Source organism: Selaginella moellendorffii, unplaced genomic scaffold (genome assembly GCF_000143415.4).
Source record: "Selaginella moellendorffii unplaced genomic scaffold, v1.0 SELMOscaffold_23, whole genome shotgun sequence".
In the NCBI taxonomy this organism is placed as follows: domain Eukaryota; kingdom Viridiplantae; phylum Streptophyta; class Lycopodiopsida; order Selaginellales; family Selaginellaceae; genus Selaginella; species Selaginella moellendorffii.
The window spans coordinates 1,339,349-1,356,530 of NW_003314284.1; the positions used below are offsets into that span (position 1 = coordinate 1,339,349).

The 17,182-nt window shown below is 48.7% G+C and overlaps 5 protein-coding genes across 9 annotated transcripts; 4 read left to right on the forward strand and 1 right to left on the reverse strand.

Annotated features, from left to right (window-relative positions):
* Nucleotides 1-1,172: 1,172 nt before the first annotated feature.
* On the reverse strand, nucleotides 1,173-3,856 carry LOC9655962 (vacuolar protein sorting-associated protein 45 homolog). The gene is made up of 12 exons (XM_002974065.2): nucleotides 3,649-3,856; nucleotides 3,367-3,562; nucleotides 3,235-3,314; nucleotides 2,935-3,162; nucleotides 2,752-2,877; nucleotides 2,622-2,702; nucleotides 2,436-2,577; nucleotides 2,199-2,377; nucleotides 1,971-2,126; nucleotides 1,807-1,914; nucleotides 1,501-1,754; nucleotides 1,173-1,448 (listed from the first exon to the last, which is right to left on the reverse strand). The coding sequence occupies exons 1-12, from the start codon at nucleotides 3,736-3,738 to the stop codon at nucleotides 1,394-1,396; spliced, it is 1,695 nt and encodes a 564-aa protein (XP_002974111.1). The 5' UTR covers nucleotides 3,739-3,856; the 3' UTR covers nucleotides 1,173-1,393.
* A 103-nt stretch (nucleotides 3,857-3,959) lies between these two features.
* On the forward strand, nucleotides 3,960-7,052 carry LOC9656704 (diacylglycerol kinase 1). Of its 2 annotated transcripts, none has more exons than XM_002973859.2 (8): nucleotides 3,960-5,113; nucleotides 5,444-5,819; nucleotides 5,879-5,955; nucleotides 6,012-6,131; nucleotides 6,187-6,351; nucleotides 6,421-6,558; nucleotides 6,677-6,869; nucleotides 6,916-7,052. In XM_002973859.2, exons 1-7 carry the CDS (start codon nucleotides 3,983-3,985, stop codon nucleotides 6,827-6,829), a joined length of 2,160 nt encoding a protein of 719 aa, XP_002973905.1. In that variant the 5' UTR covers nucleotides 3,960-3,982; the 3' UTR covers nucleotides 6,830-6,869; nucleotides 6,916-7,052. The 2 variants fall into 2 exon arrangements, with proteins under 2 accessions (XP_002973905.1, XP_024534593.1); XM_024678825.1 differs by having other exon boundaries at nucleotides 6,919-7,052.
* A 57-nt stretch (nucleotides 7,053-7,109) lies between these two features.
* Nucleotides 7,110-10,322, forward strand: LOC9655963 (SWI/SNF complex subunit SWI3C). 2 transcript variants are annotated; one of them, XM_024678823.1, is made up of 7 exons: nucleotides 7,110-7,722; nucleotides 7,779-8,323; nucleotides 8,401-8,850; nucleotides 8,905-9,068; nucleotides 9,123-9,193; nucleotides 9,251-9,453; nucleotides 9,522-10,322. In XM_024678823.1, the coding sequence occupies exons 1-7, from the start codon at nucleotides 7,278-7,280 to the stop codon at nucleotides 10,068-10,070; spliced, it is 2,427 nt and encodes an 808-aa protein (XP_024534591.1). In that variant the 5' UTR covers nucleotides 7,110-7,277; the 3' UTR covers nucleotides 10,071-10,322. The 2 variants fall into 2 exon arrangements, with proteins under 2 accessions (XP_024534591.1, XP_024534592.1); XM_024678824.1 differs by having other exon boundaries at nucleotides 9,254-9,453.
* Nucleotides 10,323-10,589: 267 nt separating this feature from the next.
* Nucleotides 10,590-14,765, forward strand: LOC9655964 (kinesin-like protein KIN-13A). 2 transcript variants are annotated; one of them, XM_024678871.1, is made up of 13 exons: nucleotides 10,590-11,112; nucleotides 11,514-11,747; nucleotides 11,901-12,110; nucleotides 12,168-12,275; nucleotides 12,329-12,406; nucleotides 12,455-12,536; nucleotides 12,593-12,755; nucleotides 12,807-13,097; nucleotides 13,161-13,379; nucleotides 13,438-14,002; nucleotides 14,066-14,131; nucleotides 14,186-14,447; nucleotides 14,548-14,765. In XM_024678871.1, exons 1-12 carry the CDS (start codon nucleotides 10,771-10,773, stop codon nucleotides 14,366-14,368), a joined length of 2,541 nt encoding a protein of 846 aa, XP_024534639.1. In that variant the 5' UTR covers nucleotides 10,590-10,770; the 3' UTR covers nucleotides 14,369-14,447; nucleotides 14,548-14,765. The 2 variants fall into 2 exon arrangements, with proteins under 2 accessions (XP_024534639.1, XP_024534640.1); XM_024678872.1 differs by having other exon boundaries at nucleotides 14,552-14,765.
* Nucleotides 14,766-15,373: 608 nt separating this feature from the next.
* On the forward strand, nucleotides 15,374-16,955 carry LOC9655965. Of its 2 annotated transcripts, none has more exons than XM_002973862.2 (2): nucleotides 15,374-16,614; nucleotides 16,668-16,955. In XM_002973862.2, exons 1-2 carry the CDS (start codon nucleotides 15,409-15,411, stop codon nucleotides 16,890-16,892), a joined length of 1,431 nt encoding a protein of 476 aa, XP_002973908.2. In that variant the 5' UTR covers nucleotides 15,374-15,408; the 3' UTR covers nucleotides 16,893-16,955. The 2 variants fall into 2 exon arrangements, with proteins under 2 accessions (XP_002973908.2, XP_024534837.1); XM_024679069.1 differs by having other exon boundaries at nucleotides 16,673-16,856.
* The last annotated feature ends 227 nt before the right edge of the window (nucleotides 16,956-17,182 follow it).

Genomic DNA, 17,182 nt, shown 5'->3' on the forward strand with positions numbered 1-17,182 from the left:
TGGCATCTCTGCTGTTGCATTGATCTTGTGATGTTGTGTTTGCTTCAGCCTTCTTGACAAATAATGACCAAGCTTTAAATGTTGTAGGGAAAGTCAACATTGTTTCAGCAGGAGCTCCATCATAGGATCCAACTAAAAAAGGTTGGGAAGGCTATCTCCCACCAGGCCAATCTCCATGGCCTACACAAGTTGTTCGCAACTTTTAGTACCAACTTTCCCACCTCAAAAGATATTCCCCTTGCGGATCCTTATGCAGCATTTTACACACCTTTGCTGGCTGACACCCATTTGCACCTGTAGTTCATTTCTTGTAGCATCTCATGCTTTCTATGGTTGAATTTTCCCTAAATTTCTTATTAATCCAGTTGATCCAATAAAGTTATATCAACTGAATAAAAAAGAATATACTAGAAAGGGTTTAAGAAAGTTTATAAATTATAAACATGTTTATAAATTATAAATACAAAATTAATCTAAATGAATAACAACCATTAGATAGTAGAATATCCTAGAATATCCAAGTATATTCTAGGTATATCCACTATGATCTTAGTCCCCTTACAAGTTTGCTTAAGCAAACCAAAAAAACAATAACAAAAGCAAAATTGAGATTTATAATTTTATTAGTATAACCATCTCTTTGAAAACGTGGTGAGCCTTGTCAACCCTGCCTGTCCTACACAACCCTTTATAAGAGCTGTGTGACTGATGACGCTGGGTGTGTTAAAAGTACCTTACAAATTTTATTATAAAACAAATTACATCTTTAGTTTCATTAAATTAGTGAAAAGAACAGAATTCTTCTTCAATTAAAAGTGTTATGAGAATCAGGTCCCCCTTGATCTTCATCATTCCCCTTCATGGAGGCAGCAGCAGCATCTCCAGCAGCTCCAGTGGTGGGCTTTGATCGCTTATTGGAGCTTCCCACCTCCTTGGCCTTCTTGGAGCAGTATATAGACCTCTGCTTCTTGGTTGATGCTGGTAAAACAAGTACACTCTATGAAATCTCTTGTCAGAGAGACTCCTTTTACTTGATGGGTGTTACGGATAGCAGAGCAGGGGATGAAGGTTCTCTAGATTAATCACGTTGCAACAGAATTAAGACGCTCGTATCCTGAGAGAGCTGTTTTTAAAATCCAGGTTTTCATGGAATCGCATGGTGGGTATATTCGGGCATTATCACGAAACTTTATATTTTAACTTTTTGTCCACCATATCTTAAGCTGAAATGGATTTAGTTTTGCCTATATATGAAAAAGGGTAATTAGATGAACAACCTTTAGTTATACTATTCGAGGAAATGACTCAATAAGGAAGTGTTATACACAAGGGGTGCTTGCCTGGGGACTACACTTCCAAGGAATGAAGCAAAACTTATTCGTTACCTCTCCTGTTAGTAGATGCTGGCGCGGCCAACTCTCTGGACTTCCTCCAAGTCTCTCAAGAAACTGGAACCAAACAGGAGTAAGTTCTTAATTCGCTCGGCAAGCCTGGGTCTACCTTTTTGAGTTGTGCACCACGGTGCCCCCAAGGAGGACGCGAGTCCCTGGATTGGCAGCGTTTTGGAGAGCGACAACTCGAGACTCGGCGTACGTAGTACCGCCGATGATGAAAATCACCACGTCCTGTGGCTTGCCTTGCTGAGCGTGGTTACCGACGAACGGGTAATCTGCGTCCTTGAGTCGCCCCTTGACGATGCTCTCAATCAAATGGAAAACTAAAGGTTGGTGCTGCGTATATACATTCTCGACTCCCTGCAAGCCACAACACTTTAGCGTTCCTTCAGTTGCTCAAATGATTTGCTACCTTCAATCCACGAGCCATTGTCCGAGCTCTATTGAAGAGATCCCGGTTGCTGAATAGATCTCCTGTGCGTTTTTCTTCACCCGCTTGCTTTAAGAGGGAATATAGCAGCTGCATCCAATCGTTTGATGTTACTATCCAGAAACTGTAAAAGAGAGCGTCCTTACGTTGGAGTTGTATTTGCTACGTCCCGCATTCAGCCTGTCCACCAGTTCTTGCAGCTGCTGTGGGTTCTCTCTCTCGTACCGCAAGGCGTAGAGCATAGCCAGCCGCAGCTTTTCGTCATCGGTCACGCCTGGTAGCTCCCATTGGGCATTTAGCTCCTACAAATCGTTTAAAAAAATTAGCGAAGCAGACAAAAACAAAAACGAGAGTGTAAGGTGGAGGGCACTTACATCCCATGCTGCAGCCTGGCTTGAATGACAAGCTAACTCTTGCTCAGCTTGAGAAACTGACATCAACTTCCGCTCATCCACAAGTCTGCTCATTTCAGTCATAAGAGCTACGTGCTTTGAAACATTGCCTTGCATTTTCCGAAACTCGGGATAATTTTCAACGAATCTCGCCATATCCTCTGTAGTATTCTAGAATTAGCCCAAGACAGAAAGCGCAAAAACAGAGAGAAAACGAACCTAGAGACTGTATATTTTGATTGCTTTTATGCTGCGATTGGAAAGTGTCCACCATCTTCTTCACGTTCATCCCGAGATCACCAAAGTTTTCGAACATATTGCTCCTAAAAAATGGATCTTGCTCAGAAGATAGTACCACCTCCTGCGTAGGAAATTTAAAAACATGAACCAAAGTGAGCTCCTTACTTGCTGGTCCTTGGGAACTCGTGAGTATTCTCTCAAATCCACTTTGTTATCCTGTATTCCAATCAGCTCGTGCACCATGGCCTGGAAAAAAAAAATGAGCGAAAAAGAAATGATAAAAGAATATTAAAACCTGGTAAGTCCATTGATTTAGAAGAGGCGTCACAGGGTCGTCCCTTCTGTCGATTATCAAAAGTAGTGGCAGAACCTCCGTTCGTCTAAAATCAAATAATGCGGCTTCTTGTTCATACATTAGCCTCTGCAAAACAGCGTAGGCTCGATCATCTGGTCAGAAAAAACAAATATCTATTCTTACGGCTGCGTCTTGAGCAATCCGTCTGGCAATCTCAGAGTTGCGAGAATAGCGAATAACAGGGCGTTTCTTTAAAGCTAGAAACACAGACGAGACGCCTTCTATTATTCTCTCGCAGAGCGGCTGAATTTTGGTAGGATCAAATAGCAGAGGGACCATGTAGAGATGATTAGAAGGTGTGTTGAGAGTAAAATGGTATGGATCGAGGGCAATAAAATCGGCATAGAACTCCTGCAAAGTTTATCGCTCCTGTGAGAATGCATTCGTAAGAACTACTAAAAGAGCGCGTGAGTAAAATCTCACCTGGACCTGCTGCACTGCCTCATGCTGGTCAAAATCCGCGAGGTTTTGGACGAAATTTGTCTTGAGGATGTTTGAGAAAACTAAATCAAGAATCATCATAAGACGCTCAAAGAGAAAGAGAGAAGAACTTACATAGATGGTATTCTCCAAAGCGTGGTTGGCCGAGGATCTCCTTCAAGTTTTGCATATTTTCTGCTGTTGGCCGTAGAAAGCATACTGCTTTCAAGTGAGTCATGGGCTCCGAAGACGTGCTTTCAGCCTTTTCCACGAGGAAAACTTCTTTCTGGAGCAATTCAGACTGGCTTGTAGCAACGCTCACAATTGCTAGCTGCAGGAAGGGAACAACGAAATAAAAGGAACACTAAAAAGAAGAAAGAAAAAACAAAACAGCAAAACAAAATCCGCAAGCCATACCGTTTGCGCGTCGAGGACAAACACCTTCATCCCCGCAATGTCGCTCAGCATCTTGCTCACATAATCCCGCACCGCCGCCACCAAAACCATCTTTACCTCGATCCGAAGGCGCCGACGAGAGATCTCGGGAGCGCGACGCCGGCGGATTCAGCTCAGCGCCTCAGATCTGCGCGGCAGCGCCACGCATTGTCTTCTCGCCAAAACCCTAAAAAATGGCTCTCCTGGGAGCATATTCTATTTGGAAGAATTTATTTTGTTCAAGGCACGTAGGCAGTGACGTGGCCTCTTTCTCTTTCTTCCAGGGTCAGGAATTAGGGTTTGCGGGCATTGCGCGATGGAGGAGGACGATGGCGCCGCGCCGATCTACTTCCTCCCTCGCCTCGCTCTCCCATCGCTCGCGCGGCCCGGCGAGTCGATCCTCCCCGCGGTTTCTTGGCTCGTCGCCACGCTCCTCCTGGCGGGCTTTTTCGTCTATGTTGCGATCCAGTGGCAGCGCAAGCTGGCTATCCAGTGGATGAAGGCCGCAGCTCACGCCAAGCGGCGATCCAGGGGCAGGGTCAGGGCGCCAAGCACCGCGCACATCTGGAGCCAGGAATCCAGCAGCTCGCGGCCGCGGCCATCGACGTGCTTCGTCTGCCTCGATACCATCACTCCCTCGCAATCCCTCTCCTCGGTCTCCTCCGGCGCGGTCTACTCGCTCCACCGCTGCCTCGTCTGCGGCGTGGCATCGCATCTGGGCTGCTCCAAGAGCGCGGCCAAGGATTGCAAGAGCGTCGCCATGGCCGGGTCCTCTTCTAGTTTGCTCCACCAGTGGGTCGAGAGGTGGATGGACGTGGATGATATCCCAGAGGACAGGGCCTACTGCATGCACTGTGACGAGCCTTGCAACGCGTCGTTCTTGGGTGGAAGCGCGATCTGGCGGTGTATGTGGTGTCAGCGCCTAGTTCATGTGGATTGCCACTCCATCCACTCGAAAAACTCGAGTGAGCTCTGTGATCTTGGGATGCACAAGAGGTTGATCGTCTCGCCGCTGTGGGTGAAAGATGCCGGGAAGAGGATGGTCGGGCTTATCAGCTCCATAACTCAGGGAGCCAACGAGCTGGCCTCGTCCGTGCGTGGACAGATCAGGAAACGAAGGAAAAAGGGGAAGAGGTCGAGTGAAAATGTAAACGCTTTGGCTTCGAGCTCCTCCGAGGCTTCGAGGATCTCCACCGACGGAGTGATTTCTGATGGAGATAGTATGCGAACCAGCTCGGCAGAACTTAAGGAAGTTGACGAGGTGACGAATGGAAAGCTCAACAACGAGCTGGAGGTGGTACACGGTCCCTCGGCGAAGCAAAAGTATCAGCTGGTGGAAGTTCCGGGGGATGCGAGGCCTTTGCTCGTGTTTATCAATCGCAAGAGTGGAGCTCAGCATGGGACGGCTCTTCGACGGCACTTAAACATGCTGCTCAATCCCGTCCAGGTACGCGACGTCTTCTTGAGTTTGCCTGCTGGTGTGGTGTTTGCGTTGCGCGGCCGGCTTTTAGAAGTGCAGAGCTTATTGCATTGTTAACGTAGGAACACTGACTCGGTACTGCTATAAACAGGGTGAGTCTGGGCGTCGGGTTACAGTCAGGATGCTTGAGTCTGGTTTTTCGTACGCGGCAGAACGTTCAGCTGGCACGAACAGGTTGTATGGCTCGTTCTTTACTTCTTTCAGGGTCATTATGCATGCGTTTCAGCTAGATAGTGAGTTTTTCCTTTTGCATTGGACGGTGCCTTACGGACGTGTTCTTGCTCGTGGTTGATGCAGGTGTTTGAGCTTAGTAAGGCTCAGGGACCGGATGCGGGATTGGAGTTCTTCAAAGGCTTCGCGCACTTTCGGATTCTGGTTTGCGGCGGGGATGGCTCGGTTGGCTGGGTTTTGGACGAGATTGAGAAACGTAACTACGAGTCTCCTCCTCCCGTAGCCATTTTGCCGATAGGAACTGGGAACGACTTAGCCAGAGTTCTTTCGTGGGGGGGAGGATATGCTGCCGTTGGAAGGCAAGGTGGACTTTACAACATGCTACACGAGGTTGATCATGGAGCGGCTTCGATGCTTGATCGATGGCTTGTTCGCATCTCTGACAATTACTCTAAGCCGGGAGAGGAGATTGTGGCTGAGAAGTACCTGAATAACTACCTCGGTACGTTCTCTTCACTGCATTTCGTTTGTATTGCTAATACGATGGTGGTTGCCATGTAGGGATCGGGTGCGACGCAAAAGTGGCTCTAGATATCCACATGCTTCGTGAAGGGAATCCAGAAAAGTTTTACAATCAGGTACTCTCTCCTGGCAGTTTATGATATCAAGTCTAAAGCTGTGTTCTTACGTACAGTTCCTCAACAAAATGCTGTATGCTAAGGAGGGTGCGAAAGACATCGTGGACAGAACTTGCTCTGATCTCCCCTGGCACCTCCGTGTCGAGGTCGACGGCTCGGAAATCATCATACCAGAGGTTTGTTTGAGCGTTTCTTTCGCAAGTCGAAGCTCCTCGTCTCTTAACGTGACAGGACACGGAAGGCGTTTTGTTCACAAACATTGGCAGCTACATGGGCGGCGTGGACTTGTGGCAGAACGAAGAGGAGCACGAAGACGAGTTTGGGCCGCAGTTCATGCACGACAAGATAATTGAAGTGGTCGGGATTTGTGGGACTTGGCATCTGGGAAAGCTGCAGGTACGAGGGAGAGATAGAGAGTTCGTGCCTTGTCTGACACACAGCTTGCTTGTTTTCTCCCTTTGACAGGTTGGTTTGTCCCGTGCTCGGAGGCTTGGACAAGGACGTCATATCAAGATATGGATGTCCGCTAGCTATCCTGTACAGATCGATGGCGAGCCTTGGATCCAGCACTCGTGCACGTTTGAGATATCACACCACGGACAGGTACAAGGGCAGAGAATTGTTTTCGATTTTTTCTCCGCCTTTCTCTTTTCTCTTTTCTCTTTTCTCGATCTAGCCGAGGGACTGATTCCTTCCTTTCCCGTTTTGGTTTTTCTCTAAGGCTTTCATGCTCAAGCGCACGCAAGAAGATGCTAGAGACCACGCCGCTGCGATCATGACAGAGATTCTCGAGAACGCCGAGTGTGGTGGAGTTATAAATGCTTCCCAAAAGCGAGCGCTTCTCCAGGAGATGGCAGTACGCTTGTCCTCCTGAGAGAGTCTCTTTTGCGGCGTTTGTACATAGCTATAGAGAGGTATCGTTAGTCCATCTTTCTTCTTTTAACGATGTTTTCCTTTTAGTAGGTGTTCGTATGTGAACCGTCGGATCTTCGTCCACAGGTAGCGGCTGAGATGCGTAGTAAAAGAGAGAGAACGAGAAACCACGCACTGTGCGTGAAGCTTTGGATTCGTTTAGAAATAAAAGTTATTTTGTAACATAATTTAGGGCTCTTTTTCTCTCTCCTCTCCGGCGACGGCAGGCAAGCGAGCAGCCGTGACAAGGGAGCAGCGCTCCGCCATAGCTCCCTCTGTAAGTCTTCTCCGCGCGATTCTATCTCCAGGGCCGCATTCCTCGTCATCGATGGCATCCGTAGCAACAGAGTAGAGGTTTTGGTCGAGATTTCGGTGGTGATGGTTTTGGGAGATTCTCGGCGCTCTCAGCCATGTTGAAGCGGAGGCAGGGCACTCCTCCAGAGGCTTCCGCCCCGACGAAGCGGCCAAACACGCGATCCAGGTCCCCCATTCCCGTGGGGGCGAATGGGCAGCCACTGGAGGTGATCCCTGGCAAGGGCGAGACGGTGTCCAAGGTTCCTAGCGTTACCAAGCAGAAGATTGGGCAGCCCCATCCGGCCGTCGCCGCTACCGTCCAGGCCGAGCAGGCCGTCAATAATCCGGACAGGGAGCTCGATTCGTCTCGAGCTCCTGGAGCTGACGCTGTCGTTCAGATTGAGAACATCTCACACGGCCAGCTCGTCGTGCCGGATGAGGCGCCCAGTGATGATACCAGCACAGTTTCTTCTTCTACTCCGGTTGTTCTTCCCAAGGCTCCATCGCTAGCTCAGCACAAGCAGCTCAAGCAGCAAGCACACATCGTTCCAACTCACGCAGGTAAGAAATCCTATCGTCTCGCGACGTCTTACTTAATACTTTGGATTGTTTTCTAGGATGGTTTTCGTGGACTGGCATTCACACTCTCGAGAAGCGTGGCCTGCCCGAGTTTTTCAACGGGAAGACCAAAATGAACACGCCGGAGCTCTACATGGAGTACAGGAACTTTCTCATACAGAAATACCGGGAGAATCCAGAGAAGGTTTTGGCGATCTCGGACATCCAGGACTTGGTGGTCGGCGATCTCAATTCTGTCCGACGCATCATTGAGTTTCTTGACCACTGGGGGCTCATCAACTATCACGTAACAACAAGGCCGGGACAGTCTTATCCTGCTTGGCAGGGAACGCCTCCAAAGGTGGAAGAAAACAATGCCGGGGAGCTACATGCTGTCCCGCATTCCGTGAGCCCTCTTGGAAGTCTGTACCAGTTTGAGACTCCTACAAAGTCTACGTTCCAGACTCACTTGGATCCTGTCGCTGCGCTTGCCGAAACTTTTGTTTCGGAAGCCTTGGCATCGACACCAGGTCCGGCAGTCGAGTACCATTGCAATGCTTGCTCTGCCGACTGCTCCAAGCGGCGTTATCACTGCCAAAAACAGGTGCTTTTCCTATAGCTAGCGAGTGATCATTTTTTCTTCTTCCACCACCTATACTAATTCTATCCTCATTTTGGCAGGCAGACTTTGATTTGTGTCCGGATTGCTACAATGATGGAAAGTTTGGCCCGGGCATGTCGACATCCGATTTCATCCGATTGGACGCTTTGTCGGATGCTAATTCCGATGATGGTGGCTGGACGGACCAAGAAACTCTACTGCTGCTCGAGGCGTTGGAGATGTTCGGCGACAACTGGAACGAGATTGCCGAGCATGTAGCGACCAAGTCAAAGGCTCAGTGCATACTTCACTTCATAAAAATGCCTATTGAAGACTCCTTTCTGGACGATGTCGAGGCTTCCGCAAGCATCACTGCGGCCTCAAAGCACACCGAGGAAGACGGAAAGCTGGCAGCAAGAGAGGATACGGTCTTCAAGGCCATAATGGAGGCGTCAGCATCTAAGGACTCTTTATCGGGTCCCGACGGCTTGATAGCTTTCGCTGACGCTGGCAATCCGGTAATGGCGCAGGTATGTGTCTTCATCCATTTTTGGCATCAAGAGAAGTAATTTGTGATTTTACAGGTCGCCTTTCTCGCTGCAATGGTCGGTCCTCGAGTCGCAGCTGCTGCTGCACAATCTGCATTGGCGGCGCTGTCCGAAGGCGATCCTGCCACGCAACTGGCCGCCAGAGCTACTTTTATCTTGGATGATCCTGCCACAATTCCTCTTCCACCTTCATTGGACAGGTTGTCATCTTTATTCCGTAAATGGGATTGGTCATAAAAGGTTTTTTGGCTCAGGTCAAATGGTCCAACAAAGGATGAGAACGAGGCACCAAAGGATGAGTCGAAACACATAGAGGATGGTGGCGGTAAGACTGCATTTGGTCCTTGGCGTTTCTCATAATCGCCTGCTTTGGATTTTCTAGCAGATCAAACAGACAACGACAAAGAAGCCAAGCCAGAGAAGAAGAAGGCAGACGAGTCTGGTCATCAGAACGCTCCTTCCGCAGAGCGCATCCGTAACGCAGCCGCTACAGCTCTTGCAGCGGCAGCGGTCAAGGCAAAGCTACTGGCCGACCAAGAGGAGCGGGAGATGCAACGTCTAGTGGCCAGTGTGATCGAGAACCAGGTACGGGAGAAGAAAAATGTCGTCTTTTGTATATCCTCCTTTATAATGCTTGTTGCGTTGGTTGCCAGCTAAAAAAGCTCGAGACAAAGCTCAAGCATTTTGGTGAGCTGGAGGTCATGCTGAAAAAGGAGTACGAGCACATTGACCGCGCCAGGCAAAAGCACTTTGCCGAGCGCGCTCGGTTGCTACAGTCCCGGATCGCGCCAAACACAGCGGCCGGGGAGATGCCGTCGGGGCAGCAGCAGCAACAGCAACAACAACAACTTCAGCAGCAGCAGCAGCAGCAGCAGCAGCAGCAGCAGCAGCAAATCCAGCAGCATCAAATGCAGCAAATCCAGCAACAACACCAGCAGCAACAGCCATTATCGTCCCTCTCACCGCTAACTTTTAACAGGCCGGCTGCGCTCATGGGCCAAGTAGTTCCAGGTCCGAGCACCCTGAGCAGCATGGCAGCAGCAGCAGCAGCTGGAGGAGGTGGTCCTCCTTCGTCGCTTGCTGCCTCGAGCTCTCAAAGGCAGCAGTTTGGGTTTGGATCGTCGGGACTGACAGGATTGGCACCCTCAGCGGCAGAAGCTCCGGCCAGACCTCCGTTTCCCTCGGCAAACAACACAGCGTGATCATCGTAAAGCGCGAGCCAGTCACAAAGAGAGACGGTGGACACAAGCGTGGACTATGGAAGTTCTTGGTTCTTGAGGGGAGGAGCTAGTTCTCGAAGAGGAGAGAGATTTGTGACTCGTATACTCGAGTTCTTCCAAAGCTTGTCACCGGCTTCAGAACAAATGGATATCGAGCAACCATCTCTTGTAACCATTAAAAAGGAAGATTAGTGTATAACATAATCACAATCGATTAAATTTTGGACGATTAAACAGTTTTGTCCATTTCCAACGTTTGAGAATTGCTTCTCCACTGGTAAAATATCACAGGGTTCTTTTTCAAATAGTTACCAGTGACAATCTATGAGTCGTTGATACATCTTATCACCCCTTGGGCGAGAGGACGTGGCAACTTGTCACTGGCACACTTTCTCCCACGTGGCAGTGGCCCAGGGCCAATGCAAGCCGGCTAATAATAAAGGGTAAAGATTAGCAGTTAACCCATGTGATTAAGAGGAAAATGGGGTGTTTAATTACATCAAGTTTTTGCCCCCATCGCCAGTAGATCCCAGTTACAACGCCGGACCTAATCCCCTCTCAAGTGTGGGTGTTTTTCCCCTCTCCACTCTCTCCCTCTCCCTCTCTCTCGCCCTACGCGCCTGTGGTAGCGCGCTCGTCCAGCGCCGGGATCGCCGTGCAATGGATCGCGGCGGCCGCTCCAATGCGAGGCAGGATCGATCCAGTTGAGCGGCATTTCGCGCGTGGATCGATCCAGTCCAGGGAATGTGCAATGGTAGGGCAAGTCCAGCAGATCAGCGGCTCCGGGACAGCGGCATCGGCGTCTCACAACATCCATGGCCATGGCGATCCACAGCAGCAGCAGGGATTAGGGTATGGTGGGGGCGGAGCGGCGGTGGCGGCGGCGAATGCTGGCAGCGGCGGTAATGGCACGGGAGATGCGGTCATGGCGCGGTGGCTACAGTCGGCGGGGCTCCAGCATCTGGCAGCGCCGCTGGCGGCGGCGGCGCTAGATCATCGCCTCCTCCCATCTCTGCTCATGCAGGTTTGTGGTCTCTTTTCTTTGTGCATTTGCATTTTCGTGGTGGAATGGATAGGCAGAAAAGTCGAGATTTTTGGAGTCCTGGGGCTTGAATGTTGCTGGGGCCGATCCATCTAGTTGTGATTGAGTGAGAGGGAGAGGGATCTCCTCGCGAGATCTCTGCGTGTTACTGGGCTGTTAGTTAAAAACCAAGCTGGTAGTTTTCCCGGTTAGTGAATGGATCTGGGCTTTGATGCGTAGACGCTACTTTTGTTTTTTTTCGTTCGTTTTTTGTTTCCTTTTGCCCGTCCCTTCTTGTTTGGTTTTCCTCGTTTTCTATGCTTTCTTTTTCTTGCAATGGAGATACAGGCACTGTGGTGGTGTTGTCAAGAAATCTCTGAAGTTTTGAGTTTCCTGTGGATCAGGACTACGCTAGGTATGGAGTTCAGTCTCTGGAGGATAAGCAGAAGCTCTTCAGGCTGATAAAAACCATTAGCAGTGGCCCAGATCATGTCTCAGAACCATCAACACCACCTCAATATGTCCGTTCTGCCAGCCAGATTGGCATGGACAGCATCTTGTCACCGGAACTTAGGGGTGACTTTGGGGCGGGGATTTTGGATATTCATGCCATGGATGACTCGGAGCTTTTATCTGAGGTAATAGAATCACATTCGTTTTTGTTTTTCCTTTTTGTTCTTTTTTTTTTCTTGTTCCTGGTGTCTCGTTTGTGAATGTGGGTGGGATTCTGCTTTACTGCCTTCAAGAACTCTCTAAACAAGTGGAAGCTCACTTTGTTCATTGTCCGCCAGGCTGGAGTTGCTGAACCATTTGAGCCATCGCCTTCATTCGTTCCCGTTATCGAAAGAGGCTTTGAGGCCGATCCTGATATTGGAGGTGGCTCTAGGCTACCAAGTAGCAGACTCAAGAGTCGAACCGATGAGAGTCCTCTAAGATCTACCTCCAATGAAAAAGACCGAGCAGTGGGAAAGGATAATGGACTAGCAAGAATAAAAGTTGTGGTAAGTGTGTGCCTGGCTTTACATTGTTCATTTTAAAACCATGTTTTCGCCTGCTAGGTTCGTAAACGACCTATCAACAAGAAGGAGCTTGGGAGAAAGGAAGAAGACATCATCACCATTGAAGATTCTGGATGTTCAGTGATGGTTCATGAACCAAAGCTGAAGGTAATTTGTTTGATACGCCGCATGAACTTATCTAGATTTTGTTGTAAACGCAGGTAGATTTAACAGCATACGTTGAAAGGCACGAGTTTGTTTTTGATGCTGTTCTGGATGATCACGTCACCAATGATGAGGTATTTGACCATGCCCTTAATCATGCCATCATCCGCTTCTTGTTACAGGTATACCGTGTCACAGTTGAGCCCATCGTGCCTACAATCTTCCAGCGTACCAAGGCTACGTGCTTCGCGTACGGTCAAACAGGTTCGCTGTCCTTTAGTTCCATTTTTGTCGTGCATTCACCTGGATTAGTGCTGTAGGAAGTGGAAAAACATACACTATGCAGCCATTGCCCCTCCGCGCTTCCAAAGACATGTTGGACATTATTCAGCACCCAGCAAACCGAGGTCAGCAATTGCAGCTATGGTTGAGTTTCTTTGAGATTTACGGGGGAAAGCTCTACGATTTACTGAATGATAGAAGGTACGTAGTTTATTACGACGCGTTGTCAAGTTTTTCATGACTGGTTTACAGGAAGCTATGTATGAGAGAAGACGGCCGTCAGCAAGTGTGTATTGTGGGCTTGAAGGAGTTCCAGGTCTCAGACGTGCAAATCGTAAGGGACTATATAGACAGGGGTAATTCAGCTCGAAGCACTGGTTCTACTGGTGCAAATGAGGAATCTTCCAGATCACATGCTATCCTTCAGCTTGTGGTAAAGAAGGCTCAAGATCGAGTTGGTCGGATCATTGGAAAAATGTCTTTCATTGATCTCGCAGGCAGTGAACGTGGTGCTGATACCACTGATAACGACCGTCAAACAAGGCGAGTGACTGAAGTTTCTTTTGCATATATTAAGTCACTAATTTTGAAGGTTTTCCCTTGCAGGATGGAAGGAGCTGAAATCAATAAAAGCTTGCTTGCTCTGAAGGAGTGTATTCGCGCACTTGATAATGATCAAGGACACATCCCCTTCCGGGGTAGCAAGTTGACTGAAGTGCTGCGGGATTCGTTCGTTGGAGATTCGCGAACAGTGATGATATCATGCATTTCTCCAAATACTGGCTCTTGCGAGCATACGCTCAACACTCTGAGATATGCTGACAGGTATCGTTTTCAAGTACTTTTGTTGTTTCCGTAGTAGAACATGATCCGTCCTTGGCAGGGTAAAGGGGCTGTCGAAAAACAGTAATGCTAAAAGAGACCCAGTTGCTACGCGGGAAATAACATCCTCTCCTCCTCTGTCATCACCCTTGCAGTCGCTCCCTCAGCTATCGGAAGACTCCAGAAGCTTAGAAAACGGGAAGCGCTCTCTCGAACAATTCGGATGGCCAAATGAACCAGAGATGACCTCTGCATTCTCTGGAGATTCGTCAAATAATGGAGCTAGAGATGATGGACGATTGCTCTCAGCGTCCAGCGAAAGAGAGCGGCAGAGCTTCAGGGACACAAACGGCCAGTATGATTATCCTGGAGCGACAGACAACGACCAGGACCGGCCTCAAATTGTTCTTCCGTCACGCAGAAGAACGGTCCGGGACGAAAAGGTGGACAGATACCCAAGTTTCAGTTCCAAGGACGAACCGAGTGACTTGCAATACGGAAATCCCAAGCGGGCAAACTACAAGGACGAGGTGGCCCCAGCTCCTCTGGCTGCGAGGGGAAAAGAGTTACGTGACACGGATATGGTGCAGATGGGCTACGATGGACAGATAAATGCCATCCTTGAGGTACGTGGTTGAAGCTTATAATCGTTGAAAATGTATATGTGGTTCCTTTGTTTCTTAAATCAGGAGGAAGAAGAAGTCATCTCCGCTCACCGCAAGGAAGTGGAGGACACTATGGAGATTGTTCGAGAGGTAAGCTGTTCAATCTTGTTAGAGCTCTTCCTCTTAAGAGACGCTTTTTCGCAGGAGATGAGACTCTTGGCGGAAGTTGATCAGCCCGGGAGTAGAATAGATCGTTACGTATCCCAGCTCAATTACCTCCTGTCACGCAAGGCGGCAGGCATCGTGAACCTCCAGGCCCGGCTCGCGAGATTCCAGCGCCATCTAAAGGAGCAGGAGATCCTCAGTCGTACCGGCGCGCTTCGATGAGCGGAAAACTCTCTGCCTCTATACGGGCGGAAGTTTTCAGCTTGAAAACACGAGCACAGGCGATTGTTCCAGTCGAGAGGTGAATCTCTTTTATTTTTCTTCCACTTTTCTTGTCATGCTACTGTGTCGTGGCTAACCATACAAAGCGTGGTGGTGGAACCATGAATGGTTGTGTGTAGGCAGGCGGTTTATGTGCGGCTGGTCCGGTAATTTGTTTGTGATACCATCCATTTATATGAGACACCGTTTGCAATTGATAATGTTGCGAAAGAGAGCCTCTTTCCTCGATCGAATCATTCAGTGATCACAAAGAGAGATTAGATTACTAAAAGCTTTCCGGCGTGATTAGCTTATCACCTTTATCACTGATAAGTTAATGAAAAGTCAATATAGTCAATGACCTAATTTTGATCTATCCCCCTTTGGGAAAGCTACTAGTGCTTTGCAGCAGCACATCTTTATCTCTCCTTGATGCTGCTCGAGATATATATTCGAGATCGGTGAGCGGATGCCGAAGGCATACAGCAGATTGTTTACTTGCATTGTTCTTGTCCACTTCTGCAATGCGGTCCTCTTTACTTATCTCTTGTACTGAGATTCACTTGTCCTTTCAGATTTTTACTCAGTATTTGACACAATTTCTCTAGCTTCTTTCATATCCGAAGTCTTAAGCTTGAAGGACCACGTTCTTTCCAAATCTAGAGGAAGTTTCTATAGATTTATAATTTTCAGGGGCAAAAGAAAAGGGGTGAAGGGCGCTAAAGGCGGAGGGTTCATTGTCAATGTTGGATGGGATCCCCAACTTTTGTATTGTATAGCTCAGTTCCGTGCTGTTGAGTTGTTGCTGTCAACTGTAGTAAGAAGAGCAAAGAATATATCAACATTTCCTGCAATCTTCGGTGACTGCAAACAAGATCTTTTTTGTGCGTGTTTCACGTGGTACTCTACAGGAACCACACCATAAAAGGGTGAGGAGCTCTTGTTCATTTGTAACAAAAATGGGGACTCCAGTATCTGCAACCACAACTTTGCCTCGCCACATGACAATCAAGGGTGAGAATGGGAGGTATCTGGCACTCAAATCGGATGGGCTCCTCACATTTGATGCTGACCAGAGAAGTTTCCTCACATGCCACGAGGTGATCTACAATTTCGACGACTCCGAAGGCACCTTCTCTGTACGTGCTCCAAACGGCAGATTTTGGAGGCGTAATCCTACTAACTGGATTCGAGCGGATGGCAACACACAGCCACCCCCTGTGACCGACCAGAGGACCCGCTTCAAGCTCGTGAGGTTTGAATCAGGCCGGCTGGGATTCCTGTCTGCACTTGATGATCGATACCTCAAGCGCTACGACGCCGCAGTCCGTGGGTACAACGCCGTGCAATCCCAGCCTGACCCTTTCAGCCAAGTTGAGGTGAGCGATGGTTCCGAGCATGCAATTCACCTCCCACGTTTCATCACGTTCAAGGGAGACAATGGCCAGTTTCTGCTTGTACGCCTCCTACGAAACGACAGAAACTGGTGGCTCCAGTTCAGTGGTGCGGAAAACGATGTGTCCAAGGATGAGGCCATCAACAACGTAGTTCAGATGGTTGATGGCAGCTTAGCATTCTACAACATTCACAGGCAAGCTTATTGGCGCAACAGTGCTCTTGGCCCAAACGACAGGGGCGATTGCTGGGTATGGGCAGATGGACCTGCAGAAGGAGATGAGAGATGCCATTTCTGGCCCATAAGGCTGAGCACCCAAATGCTGGCCCTCAGGAGCAAATACAACGACAGGCTATGCAAAAGGCTAACTAATTTTTGGACTAACTGCTTGTCCGCTACTGCAAATGGCACAAACGATGTAACAACGCGTCTTACCATCAGTGAAGCTACACTCTCGAGATCGATTTTTAACGTCACGTACCTTCTCGAGCTGGCTACCACCACGGATCAGAGGTTACTCATGGTTGGCCAGGGCTCGGTCGTCAATAATCGGAACGAGCCCGCAGACATGACTGTCACTGTGACTTTGTTGCAGAATGTTTCCACGCAAAGGACATTTTCAAACTCCTACACCATCACCCAGAAGATTTCCACCACGTTCACAGCCGGCATCCCCAAGATCGCTGCCAATCAGACTACCATTGAGATCGGCGCTGAGCAAACATTTAATAAGGAATGGGGTGAAACAGAGGAGGAAGGCGTGCAATTCCAGACTGAATACCTCGTCCGTAACGTTCAACCTCACATGACGGTACGCTTCAAGTTTAATTTGGCTAGTTATACTAAGGAATCATCTTAATGTAGGCCAGAGCCACCGTGTTTGCGAGCACTGGACGGATGCGTGTCCCCTTCACTTATACAAGCAGGGAGAGGGGTGCCAATGGGATTGATCGACCCTCAGAGAACCACGTTGATGGGGTCTTTGACGGCGTGTCAGCGTACAACATCCACGCAATTTTAAGTGATGGTGAGTCGGAAAGAGATTTTCCTTTGGTTCTGGCCGATGGGTTTTATCACATGGAAGAGTAGGATTAAATAAATTGCATGGTTTATCACCTTTATGAACTGAACGTCACTTTTGAGATGCCGAAAGCTTTGCCAAACAGCCAGATTATCCAAATCGGGCCAGCCCACTGGCTGCTAGGAGATCATACCATAGCCATTCATCGGGCTATAGACCGTGACCCCAGCACACAAAAGAGGAGTTGCATACCTGCGAGCATGGAATAATTTCAAGACTATTCAACCATTTTGTTACATGATTGTTCCATCAATGTTCTCATAGTTGCACGTTAGGAGCAGTAATTCTCCCATTTGGT